Source organism: Pseudoliparis swirei, chromosome 9, assembly GCF_029220125.1.
Source record: "Pseudoliparis swirei isolate HS2019 ecotype Mariana Trench chromosome 9, NWPU_hadal_v1, whole genome shotgun sequence".
In the NCBI taxonomy this organism is placed as follows: domain Eukaryota; kingdom Metazoa; phylum Chordata; class Actinopteri; order Perciformes; family Liparidae; genus Pseudoliparis; species Pseudoliparis swirei.
Window position 1 is genome coordinate 26,379,430 of NC_079396.1, and position 13,073 is coordinate 26,392,502.

At 47.0% G+C, this 13,073-nt stretch overlaps 1 protein-coding gene across 2 annotated transcripts; it reads left to right on the top strand.

Annotated features, from left to right (window-relative positions):
* The first annotated feature begins 877 nt into the window (after positions 1 to 877).
* Positions 878 to 12,739, top strand: LOC130199891 (suppressor of tumorigenicity 14 protein homolog). 2 transcript variants are annotated; one of them, XM_056423732.1, is made up of 19 exons: positions 878 to 1,235; positions 2,949 to 3,111; positions 5,072 to 5,202; positions 5,272 to 5,342; positions 5,909 to 6,105; positions 6,973 to 7,008; positions 7,098 to 7,326; positions 7,743 to 7,879; positions 8,069 to 8,166; positions 8,242 to 8,342; positions 9,162 to 9,295; positions 9,524 to 9,628; positions 9,712 to 9,819; positions 9,899 to 10,015; positions 10,151 to 10,276; positions 10,356 to 10,539; positions 10,622 to 10,893; positions 10,961 to 11,097; positions 11,419 to 12,739. In XM_056423732.1, the coding sequence occupies exons 1-19, from the start codon at positions 1,194 to 1,196 to the stop codon at positions 11,578 to 11,580; spliced, it is 2,550 nt and encodes an 849-aa protein (XP_056279707.1). In that variant the 5' UTR covers positions 878 to 1,193; the 3' UTR covers positions 11,581 to 12,739. The 2 variants fall into 2 exon arrangements, with proteins under 2 accessions (XP_056279707.1, XP_056279708.1); XM_056423733.1 differs by lacking the exon at positions 878 to 1,235 and having other exon boundaries at positions 3,048 to 3,111; positions 5,047 to 5,202.
* The last annotated feature ends 334 nt before the right edge of the window (positions 12,740 to 13,073 follow it).

Here is a 13,073-nt window from a genome sequence, read left to right on the forward strand (position 1 = left end):
TTTGACTCCTTTGAGCTTCCGTACTGAACTCCGACCGTTCTCATGTTTCATCATAAGTAAACTCTACGAGGGACGTTTAGTTTGAGTTCAACTGTTTGGGTTTTAAATTAAATTAATGTGTCTGCTTCTGGAGAACACGTTTCATCCAGAAGAGAGAGAGAGAGAGAAAGAGAGAGAGAGAGGGAACAGCATCAAAGCACAGAGGTGTATATTCCATTCCACTAATAAAGAACAGAACCCAGAACTGTGCTTTGTCAGTTTCACTTCCTTGATGTTTCTATAAGTCAAGTTATTATTTAATAATGTATAAATATATATGTATATAAATATACAAACATATAGATATACGTATATATATGTATATATATATTTATATATATATATAAGTATATAAATATATATATATATAGGACAGCGCCCTCTGGTGGAAGATGAGGTACAAGTCCGTCGATGTAAAACTTTAAAGTACCTTTACCCAAGTACACATCTGAAGTACTTGTACTGTACCTTAGTATTCCGATTTTCTACATCTCAGAGATAAATACTACACCTCAGAGTTACTTAAGGTACTTTATACTGTACTACACTTCAGAGGTACACGTAGTACTTATTATTTAGTCATGTTGCATATTTAATGTAATAATATGAATTGATTAAAATGTTATTGAACTCAGGATTATATATAAAAACATTTAAAACATTAGAATACAAACATTGTGTACTTTTCCTTGTGCTACTCGGTAAAACAACGTGTACTTTTATCGAGTAGTTCTGGTTCTAAAACTAGGAACAAAGAACCAACCAGAGAGGTTCCCGTCGCGCAGTGCATCATGGGACAGCAGGTGGGCCGACCTGCTGTCTCTGCTGTGTTCTCGTGCACGCGCTCAGTCGCCCGTTTCCTCGGTCCCGTCGCCGAACCTCTGTTCTGTTTCCTCCTCTGGTCTGACCTTCTGAATAACTCTAACCGCGACCTGGACCCGGACCTGGACCTGGACCTGGACCGGGACCTGGTAACGAGACCCGGAGCCAACAACCCGTGAACTCACCTGAGGAGTTCCTGGCACCTGTGCACGGAGAGACCTGCGCACCTGTCTGTGGCGCGGCAGCAGAGCGCGAGACCTAGACGGAGTAAACAACAACAACGACAACAACAACAACAACAACAACAACAATAATAACTCGTTCACGCAAACATGGATTTACTGGACTCCGGACAGAAGTTCAGCCCGAGACAGGTGAGCTTCTCACCTGTGTGACGTCATAGCCCGCGGGTCAGTTTCACCTCAGCCCGGGACCTGAAACCAGGACCGGGACCTGAAACCAGGACCGGGTCTCGTGTTGATCCTGAATGGGTCTGAAGCGGGTCCCCGTTAGAATACAGCACTCATGTGGTCTGTACTGGTGCGGTACTTAGTACCATGTGAGGTACTTTGTACTACACGTAGTACATATCAGAGGTAAATAGTGTACTTTTACTCCCACTTACATGTGTTTTGTAACTTTATATTTTTTGTGATTCAGATATATAGTTATTCACTATAATTAATTAATACATTTGGAAGTATTAATATAGATTAAACTACAAGCAATATATATATACATACACACACACACTGCTTGTATTTAAATGATTAATTATCATTATTATAATAATTTTTTAGACTTTAATTATTTAATTTAGACAACATTAATACAACAATAATTGTAATACTATCATATATTACTCTTTACTGGAGTTTTATTATCCTCATAATAATAAACATAATTATAACAACAACGTGATCTTTAGAAACAGAAACGTCAACGCAGCCGAACAAAGGCTGAAGGTGTGGATCCTCCAAGACCACATTCCAGACCACGCCTACGGGAACCGGTTCACACGCAGACCACAACGCACAACTAAAGACCAGTGAACACACAACTAGAGACCAGTGAACACACAACTAGAGACCAGTGAACACACAACTAGAGACCAGTGAACACACAACTAGAGACCAGTGAACACACAACTAGAGAGTCCAGAGAGTCTAGATAGTCCAGAGAGTCTGGATAGAGTCCAGAGAGTCTAGATAGAGTCTAGAGAGTCTGGATAGAGTCCAGAGAGTCTAGATAGAGTCCAGAGAGTCTGGATAGAGTCCAGAGAGTCTAGATAGAGTCCATAGAGTCTGGATAGAGTCCAGAGAGTCTGGATAGAGTCCAGAGAGTTTAGATAGTCCAGAGAGTTTAGATAGAGTCCAGAGAGTTTAGATAGAGTCCAGAGAGTCTAGATAGAGTCTAGATAGAGTCCAGAGAGTCTGGATAGAGTCCAGAGAGTCTGGATAGAGTCCAGAGAGTCTGGATAGAGTCCAGAGAGTCTAGATAGAGTCTAGAGAGTCTGGATAGAGTCCAGAGAGTCTAGATAGAGTCCAGAGAGTCTGGATAGAGTCCAGAGAGTCTAGATAGAGTCCATAGAGTCTGGATAGAGTCCAGAGAGTTTAGATAGAGTCCAGAGAGTCTAGATAGAGTCCAGAGAGTCTGGATAGAGTCCAGAGAGTCTAGATAGAGTCCAGAGAGTCTGGATAGAGTCCAGAGAGTTTAGATAGAGTCCAGAGAGTTTAGATAGAGTCCAGAGAGTTTAGATAGAGTCCAGAGAGTCTAGATAGAGTCCAGAGAGTCTAGAGAGTCTAGAGAGTTTAGAGAGTCTAGAGAGTTTAGAGAGTCTAGAGAGTCTAGAGAGTCTAGAGAGTCTAGAGAGTCTAGAGAGTCTATAGAGTCTAGAGAGTCTAGATAGAGTCCAGAGAGTCTAGATAGAGTCCAGAGAGTCTGGATAGAGTCCAGAGAGTTTAGATAGAGTCCAGAGAGTCTAGATAGAGTCTAGAGAGTCTGGATAGAATCCAGAGAGTCTGTGTGTATTCTGTATAGAGTCTAGTGAGACCACCAGGGAGCTAACCCCCTCTCTGTGTCTGCAGGACCAGGACTGGGACCCCGCCCTCCAGTTCCTACCGGCCTCCGACACCACGCGGCTGGAGAAGAAGCCGGGCCGCAGGAGGGCGCTGTGGGTGGGCGGCGGCCTGCTGCTGGCGGCGGGCGGCGTGGCGCTGATAAGCGGACTGCTGGTCTGGCACTTCCACTGTGAGGCCGGGAGGAACCTTCATGTGTTCATGTTCAAGAGATGAACATTCATGTGTTCATGCTTTAGAGATGAACATTCATGTGTTCATGCTTTACAGATGACCATTCATGTGTTCATGCTTTAGAGATGAACCTTCATGTGTTCATGCTTTACAGATGAACCTTCATGTGTTCATGCTTTACAGATGAACCTTCATGTGTTCATGCTTTACAGATGAACCTTCATGTGTTCATGCTTTACAGATGAACATTCATGTGTTCATGCTTTACAGATGAACCTTCATGTGTTCATGCTTTACAGATGAACATTCATGTGTTCATGCTTTACAGATGAACCTTCATGTGTTCATGTTTTAGAGATGAACCTTCATGTGTTCATGTTTTAGAGATGAACCTTCATGTGTTCATGGTCAAGAGATGAACCTTCATGTGTTCATGGTCAAGAGATGAACCTTCATGTGTTCATGGTCAAGAGATTAACCTTCATGTGTTCATGGTCAAGAGATGAACCTTCATGTGTTCATGCTTTACAGATGAACCTTCATGTGTTCATGCTTTACAGATGACCATTCATGTGTTCATGCTTTACAGATGAACATTCATGTGTTCATGCTTTAGAGATGAACCTTCATGTGTTCATGCTTTAGAGATGAACCTTCATGTGTTCATGCTTTACAGATGAACCTTCATGTGTTCATGTTCAAGAGATGAACCTTCATGTGTTCATGTTTAAGAGATGAACCTTCATGTGTTCATGTTTAAGAGATGAACCTTCATGTGTTCATGCTTTACAGATGAACCTTCATGTGTTCATGTTTTAGAGATGAACCTTCATGTGTTCATGTTCAAGAGATGAACCTTCATGTGTTCATGGTCTAGAGATGAACCTTCATGTGTTCATGCTTTGGAGATGAACCTTCATGTGTTCATGGTCAAGAGATGAACCTTCATGTGTTCATGTTTTAGAGATGAACCTTCATGTGTTCATGCTTTACAGATGAACCTTCATGTGTTCATGCTTTACAGATGAACCTTCATGTGTTCATGGTCAAGAGATGAACCTTCATGTGTTCATGCTTTACAGATGAACCTTCATGTGTTCATGCTTTACAGATGAACATTCATGTGTTCATGCTTTACAGATGAACCTTCATGTGTTCATGCTTTACAGATGAACCTTCATGTGTTCATGCTTTACAGATGAACCTTCATGTGTTCATGCTTTACAGATGACCATTCATGTGTTCATGCTTTACAGATGAACCTTCATGTGTTCATGCTTTACAGATGAACATTCATGTGTTTATGCTTTACAGATGACCATTCATGTGTTCATGCTTTACAGATGACCATTCATGTGTTCATGCTTTAGAGATGAACCTTCATGTGTTCATGCTTTACAGATGAACCTTCATGTGTTCATGCTTTACAGATGACCATTCATGTGTTCATGCTTTAGAGATGAACCTTCATGTGTTCATGCTTTACAGATGAACCTTCATGTGTTCATGCTTTACAGATGAACATTCATGTGTTCATGCTTTACAGATGACCATTCATGTGTTCATGCTTTAGAGATGAACCTTCATGTGTTCATGCTTTACAGATGAACCTTCATGTGTTCATGCTTTACAGATGAACCTTCATGTGTTCATGCTTTACAGATGAACATTCATGTGTTCATGCTTTAGAGATGAACCTTCATGTGTTCACGTTTTAGAGATGAACCTTCATGTGTTCATGCTTTACAGATGAACCTTCATGTGTTCATGCTTTACAGATGAACATTCATGTGTTCATGCTTTACAGATGAACCTTCATGTGTTCATGCTTTACAGATGAACCTTCATGTGTTCATGCTTTAGAGATGAACCTTCATGTGTTCATGTTCAGTTATATTTCAGTTATTCCAGAACGTGTAACTTTTGTGAACAGGCCCCGCCCCCTTTCTTCTGTCCAGTACGCCGTGACGTCAGAGTGAAGAAGGTCTACATCGGCTCCATGGAGATCAACAACCAGCCCTTCCTGCTGGACTACGAAGAACCCGGCAGTCCCCAGTTCACTCACCTGGCCTCTCTGGTCAGCCGGCAGGTGAGTGTGTTGCCGTGACGACGGCGTGACGTAGTTATTGATTTATTCATGATTCTTTTTGTCTTTCAGCTGAAACTGATTTACTCGAAAAACTCCGTGCTGGCCAAACACTTCAAAGGCTCCACGGTCCAGGCCTTCAGGTACGAGTCCTTCAGAGTCCTTCAGGGTCCTTCAGAGTCCTTTGGGGTCCTCCAAGGTCCTGGGGGAGCTGTCTGTGTCTGCATCCCATAATATACATGTGAAGGTTGTGGGTGAAGTACTAAAACACAAGTAGAGTACTTCTACTTCATTTGGAACCGGAATAATATAAATGTAGGCTTTGTTTCAGCGAGTACTACGTTTACCTCTGAGAGGTAGTACAGTGTAAAGTACTACGTTTACCTCTGAGAGGTAGTACAGTATAAAGTACTACGTTTACCTCTGAGATGTAGTACAGTATAAAGTACTACGTTTACCTCTGAGAGGTAGTACAGTGTAAAGTACTACATGTACCTCAGAGGTAGTACAGTCATATTATAGAATGATGATCTTTGGTCTTAATAAAAACATTTTCTTATGTCAAGACTTCCTGCAGAGGTTTTTCAAAGTAAAGGTCTTCCAGAAAGAGGTAGCTAGGCTAGCTGTTCTTCATGCTAAGCTAGGCTAAACCTCGGAAAAATGAATTGTATATAAATGGCGCGTTATATTCTTTCCTGTGTGTCTGCAGCGAGGGAGGAGGAGGAGGAGGAGGAGGAGGAGTCGTGGCGTACTACCAGTCGGAGTTCGACGTGCACGTCCTCCAGCAGGGGGCGCTGGACGAAGCCATCGAGTCTCTGGAGCCGTCGGCAGCCAGCGCGCCGCGTCAGAGCCGCGTGCTGCTGAGGCCCAGAGACGCCCTCGACGTCAACAACGTGGTCTCCAGAGGTCTGACGCCGCCATCCCATAATAACACCGCAGGCTGAACCGCTTCAGTTCCGTCTAACGGGCTCTAAAGTGTCTTTGTGCTAATCTGTTAGCGGCCAAAACAAGTTTTAAAAAAGTCACATTTATCTTTTTACATTAAGTGAAAATCTAGTTCCCTAACTACGTTGAGCTACATATATATATAGATATTGTTATGTATATTTTATTTATATATCGTTATAGTGTGCTATATATTTATATACAGTAAAAGTGTGATATTTAATTATATATCTTTATAGAGTGATATGTATTTATATAAAGTTACAGTGTGATATACAATTATATATTCATAATTCTATATATATTTATAGTTTTCTTTTAGTTTATAGTTACAATAGTTGTTGCTGCTAAACTGACCAAGTTCGTTCCTTATCTTTATACTTCTATACATATATATTTATATTCGTCTCTATATACCGTATTTATATATATATATACATACATGTGTGTGTATATATATCAATATACATATAACTATATATATTTATCGTTTTATAAATTTGTGTTTATATCAATATATATAACTATATTATATATGTTTATAGTTGCCTATACACTGTATATATGTATTTCTAAATATATATATATTTGAATATATATATAAATATATTGGTGTGTGTATATATAGGTATATACATATACCCATATATATTTATTTATATAGGTATATATACACATACATATATTTATATATATAGCTATATATATTTATATAGGCATATATATATAGGTAGTCTTGTTTTGATTTTAACTTTCAGGTTAAAGTTGTTCTTTCGACTATTATATTATTATTATATAATAATTGTAGAATATGTCTTGTGTCCACAGCGATCGACCCGCGCATGGCGAGGACGTCTCTGACCGGTGAGGAGCGTTCAGGAACCTCTGTTCTTTTGAGTATCCTTGAGTGACCTTGCACAGGTCCGATCACCTGTGTGCCCGTGTGTCTCCAGTGAAGAAGTCGTTCAGCCTCCACGTCAGCACGCCGGGGGTCCTCCAGTCCCCGGGGTTCCCCGACTCCTCCTACCCCCCCAACGTGTACCTGCAGTGGAGGCTGAGGGCCGACCCGGGACACCGAGTCCGTCTGGACTTCCACACGCTGATCCTGGAGGACGACTGCCAGAACGACTTCATCCAGATCTACGACTCGCTGGCCCCCATCGGGAAGAGGGTCCTGACAGAGTGAGGCCCGGAGCATAGAGGCCTAGTGGGGGACCCGGTGTGTAGTGGGGGACCCCGAGGTGTAGTGGGGGACCCGGTGTGTAGTGGGGGACCCGGTGTGTAGTGGGTGACCCGGTGTGTAGTGGGTGACCCCGGTGTGTAGTGGGGGACCCGGTGTGTAGTGGGTGACCCCGGTGTGTAGTGGGTGACCCCGGTGTGTAGTGGGGGACCCGGTGTGTAGTGGGGGACCCCGAGGTGTAGTGGGGGACCCGGTGTGTAGTGGGTGACCCCGGTGTGTAGTGGGTGACCCCGGTGTGTAGTGGGTGACCCCGGTGTGTAGTGGGTGACCCCGGTGTGTAGTAGGTGACTCTAATGTGACCCCGGTGTGTAGTGGGTGACCCCGGTAGTGGCTTCACTGCTGTCGTGTGGTTCCTCAGGCAGTGCGGGTACCCTCATGAGTCCCTGACCTTCCTGTCCTCGGGGAACGTGCTGCTGCTGGTTCTGGTCACCAGCGAGGAGAATAACTTCCCCGGCTTCAGGGCCAACTACTCCCAGATCCCCGTGAACCAGCAAGGTACGGCAGGAAGCCATTGATCTGTAAATACACACATATATACACACACATTTGCACAATTGCTTCAGTTGTTTCCGAGTATTTGCTCTTCTTTAACTTCCTGAGGTTCCGTCTGTCTTGGTGATCATTGTGTGATCAGAGGGGCACCGTGTGACCTCTGACCTCTGACCCCTCCGTCCTGTTGCCCAGAGTGTGGAGGAACGCTGACCGCAGACAAAGGCTCCTTCTCGTCGCCTTTCTTCCCCTCCAACTACCCTCCTGACACCTCGTGTGTCTGGACCATCCAGGTGAGGCCCACTCGCAGCAAAGGTCACCACGACTGACCTCTGGTATTCAGCCTGGGTTCTTCTCTTCCTCTTCAGGCCCCCAAAGAAAAGTTTGTGAGGGTCCAGTTCCAGAAGTTCTTCTTGGGAAACGACAGCAGTCGTTGCCGCGGTGACTACGTGGAGGTCGACGGCCAGAGGTCAGAGTTCATTCACGAAACTCTGACTCACACGCAATGTCATCTTGACTCACACGCGATGCCGTAGTGACTCACGCGTGATGTCGTCTTGACTCACGCGTGATGTCGGCGTGACTCACGCGTTGTCCTCGTGACTCGCGTGATGTCGGCGTGACACACACGGGACGTCGTGACTCACGCGTGATGTCGTCTTGACTCACACGTGATGTCGTCGTGACTCACGAGTGATGTCATCTTGACTCACACGTGTTGTCGTCGTGACTCACGAGTGATGTCATCTTGACTCACACGCGATGCCGTAGTGACTCACGCGTGATGTCGTCTTGACTCACGCGTGATGTCGGCGTGACTCACGCGTTGTCCTCGTGACTCGCGTGATGTCGGCGTGACACACACGGGACGTCGTGACTCACGAGTGATGTCATCTTGACTCACACGCGATGCCGTAGTGACTCACGCGTGATGTCGTCTTGACTCACACGCGATGCCGTCGTGACTCACGCGTGATGTCGTATTGACTCACACGCGATGTCGTCGTGACTCACGCGTGATGTCGTCTTGACTCACGCGCGATGCCGTCGTGACTCACGCGTGATGTCGTCTTGACTCACGCGCGATGCCGTCGTGACTCACGCGTTGTCCTCGTGACTCGCGTGATGTCGGCGTGACACACACGGGACGTCGTGACTCACGAGTGATGTCGTCTTGACTCACGCGTGATGTCGTCGTGACTCACGCGTTGTCCTCGTGACTCGCGTGATGTCGTCGTGACTCACCATGATGCCGTTGTGACGCACGCGTGATGTCATCATCCCGCAGGTTGTGTGGCAGGAAGCTGAAGAGCGCCGTGGTGACCGGCCGGAGCAACGCCATGACCATCAGCTTCCACTCCGACTCGTCCTACGTTGACCAGGGCTTCAGCGCCGAGTACGAGGCCTTCGTCCCGACCAATCGTAAGGCGGCTTCGTTGCAAATCGGGCGTCTTTAGTACTAGTAGCAGGACTAGTAGCAGCACTAGTAGCAGCACTAGTAGCAGGACTAGTAGTACTAGTAGCAGCACTAGTAGCAGCACTAGTAGTACTAGTAGCAGCACTAGTAGTACTAGTCATAGTACTAGTAGTACTAGTCATAGTACTAGTAGTAGCGTCGGCCTTGACTTCCCTTCCTTTGCCCTTGAGCAGCGTGCCCCGGGAGGTTCCAGTGCACCAACAACATGTGCATCAACCGGACGCTGCGCTGCGACGGCTGGAACGACTGCGGAGACGGCAGCGACGAGGACCAGTGCAGTGAGTCCGGGCCGCGTGGACGGGGGGGTCAGCCGGGTCGGCCGGCGGCCCGAGCCCGGCTGACCCGGCGCCGTGTGTTTCAGATTGCCACGCGGCGCAGTTGAAGTGCAACAACGGCCGCTGCAAACCGAAGTTCTGGCTGTGCGACGGGTTCGACGACTGCGGAGACGCCACGGACGAGGAGGACTGTGGTGGGCTGAGCGCCGCTGACGGGTCGCACGCCGCCGACAGGGGGCGGAGCTTCTCACCGTCGCGTGTTTCTCTCGGCAGAGAAGTGCAGAGCGGGAGAGTTCTCCTGCAGGAACCACCGCTGCGTCCCCGAGGCGTTCAAGTGCAACGGGAAAGACGACTGCTCCGACGGGTCGGACGAGTCCAGGTGTGAGAAATGTAAGTTCTTCTTCTTCTGCAGAATAAACTAGTAGAATTAGTTAGCAGTACTAGTTGTAGTATTAAGCGTAGTATTAATCGTAGTACTAGTTGTAGTACTAGTAGTAGTACTCTTGTACTGACTCTGTTCTCCAGCTCTGGTTCTGCAGCAGTGTTCTGAGTTCACGTTCCGCTGTAGAACCGGACGCTGCATCAGCAAACTGAACCCGGAGTGTGACGGAGAACCGGACTGTGAGGACGGTTCTGATGAGGACCACTGTGGTGTGTACACACACACACACACACACACACGCACACAATGTCTTCATATCTTCATGTGTGTGTGTGTGTGTGTGTTCAGAGTGTGGGACGAAGCCGTACCGGAGCTCCCGCATTGTGGGCGGAGTCGCGTCCCAGGAGGGGGAGTGGCCGTGGCAGGTCAGCCTCCAGGTCCGGGGCACCGGCCACGTGTGCGGCGCCTCGGTGTTGAGTAACCGCTGGCTGCTGACCGCCGCCCACTGCGTGCAGGACAGCGGCGCGGACAGGTACGACGGTCATTGTCTACATGCCTTTAAAGTGCTTCTTCCTATACCCTCTCCTACAGTGACCTCTGACCTGTGTGTGCAGGTACTCCCAGGCCGACCAATGGGAGGTGCTGCTGGGTCTGCATGAGCAGAGTCAGACCAGCGAGTGGACGGTGAGGAGGGGCGTGAGGCGGATCGTCGCCCACGGCGACTACAACACCGTAACCTACGACAACGACATCGCCGTCATGGAGCTGGACGCCAACGTGACCCTGAACCAGAACATCTGGCCCATCTGTCTGCCCTCCGCCTCCTACGACTTCCCCGCGGGCCGGGAGGCCTGGATCACCGGCTGGGGGGCCACCAGGGAGGGAGGTGAGACCCGGTCTCAGAGGCTCTCGGTCTGGACTTAGTCTGAGTCTAACCCGGTTCTGCTCTGCAGGCCTCGCGGCCAGCGTCCTGCAGAAGGCCGAGGTTCGGATCATCAACAGCACGGTGTGCAAGAGTCTGATGGACGGCGGCGTCACCGACAGGATGCTGTGTGCCGGGGTCCTCAAAGGGGGCGTGGACGCCTGTCAGGTAACGACAACAACAACAACACAACAACAACGATAGAGAGAAAGATCTTAATCACAAGAAGTGGTCCTCTGGTTGTATAGAAGTCTGTGCTTCATGTGTTAGAGCTGCATTCTCTCTCCTGACCACCAGGGGGCGACTCCTCTGGTTGTATAGAAGTCTGTGCTTCATGTGTTAGAGCTGCATTCTCTCTCCTGACCACCAGGGGACGACTCCTCTGGTTGTATAGAAGTCTTTGCGCCCCCTGTTGCTATTTAAAACGTTGTCTTTGGGGCTACCCCGTGTTGGACCCCTGTGGAGGTAACCCTGTACCTGTCCTCCCAGGGCGACTCGGGCGGCCCGCTGTCCGTCACCGGCCCCAGTGGGCGGGCCTTCCTGGCTGGCGTGGTGAGCTGGGGCGACGGCTGCGGCCGCAGGAACCGACCCGGGGTCTACACCCGGGTGACCAAGTACCGGAGCTGGATCCAGGAGACCACGGGCGTGTAGCGTTCAAGAGCCCAACGGTCATTCATCAACGCGTAGAACATCTGAAGCTTCATTCTCACCATCTCAGGATCTTTTTATGATCACGTATGAATTTTTACTTTAGCTGAAACACCAGAAACAGTTTTAACAATCTGTCAAATAACAAGATACTTTTAATAGTTTAAAAGTATAGAATAAGCATTTAGTAAAGATTAATAACGCTTTAGGAACAACCAGCGTATTTGAAGGCTATAAAAGTATAGAAATAACGAGGTTGATGTTGTGATCTGAGATGATTGACAGTATGAACTAATGCAGATAATGAGGTTATGTATATTTTTATTAGGGCTGTCAGCGTTAACGCGTTAATCTATGCGATTAATTTGGCCGATTAACGCACTAAAATATTTTAGCGCAATTAACGCAACTTTGTTTACTTCCGGTGTGCGTTGAAGTTGTTTCACTCCTGTGAGTGTCAAGCCGCGGCAGTCCGCCTCCTTCCTCCCGTCTGCTCCTCCATATTCACAGAGAAGCAGAGGGCGACGTGTCGGTGACGCGGGGCGGAAGGGAAAGGGGACTTTTTTTTCTTCTTTTTCGCCCCGATGCGCGCGCAGACACGCCGGCATGGAGCTCTGCGGCGCGACGGAGAGCCGAGAAGAGTGAACGACACTAGAGACAGAATGACATGCTGCTGTAGAGACGACCAACAACAAACGTTTAGTTTAATACAAGAACAAAGACGTCTTTAAGGAAAGAACCGTACATTACTTCTGCTGTAATCTGGCGCGATAGAGAACATGACAGGGGGGCGGGGCCTCACCCTGATAGAATGGTGGGGGAAACACTGGGATGTGTCACATGCAAAAGCCTTTAAAAGGTGAATTTACATTGTTTTGTAAAATCGAGAAAATGAGCCCAGACTCCAGAGGGTTAACGTGACATATTTGTCAGTTTACCAAGGCCACTGGTTCTGCTGCTGTTCAGTGTTAAAGATGACAGGACCAATGGGGTCTCTCATACACCTTGTTTACTAATCTGATGTTTCACTGAAGAAACAATTTATCATCCACGATATTAAATCCCTCGCTGGCACTTTATAGGTCGGAGCCTCTTTGAAAACACAGCTGTGTGAAGTTTTGTCTTTAAAAAAGAATACAATTAAACAAGTGTCTAAAATACACGCTGTCTGAAGTGATTACTCGTTCATTTAGAAGATTTAGTCTTTAGAAGAAAGAACAACTTCTAATCGCGATTAATGAATTTCAAAATGTGCGATGTGGTCCAGGTGGGATCAGGTCTGGTGGGATCAGGTCTGATGGTCCAGGTTCCTCTCTCCAAAGCCTCCATCAAGTCTCATAATTAATTGTTCTGGGTCAGTTTCCTGAGTTCTGAGGCTTCAGGAGCTCATTGAATTGTTTATTTGTTATTTGTTTACTTGTTTTAATGTTCTCCAGTTGGAGCAAAACGTTTGTCACGTTTCTAGTTTTCACTGTTTTCTGCTGAACTTATTTATT

What these genes read in the sequence shown, in the direction of transcription:
- LOC130199891 (XM_056423732.1), top strand. Translation starts at nt 1,194, where the DNA reads ATGGATTTACTGGACTCCGGACAGAAGTTCAGCCCGAGACAG. An exon ending in CGAGTCCAGGTGTGAGAAAT is followed by an intron (nt 10,016 to 10,150) that starts GTAAGTTCTTCT and finishes TCTGTTCTCCAG; the next exon opens with CTCTGGTTCTGCAGCAGTGT. An exon ending in CAGGACAGCGGCGCGGACAG is followed by an intron (nt 10,540 to 10,621) that starts GTACGACGGTCA and finishes CTGTGTGTGCAG; the next exon opens with GTACTCCCAGGCCGACCAAT.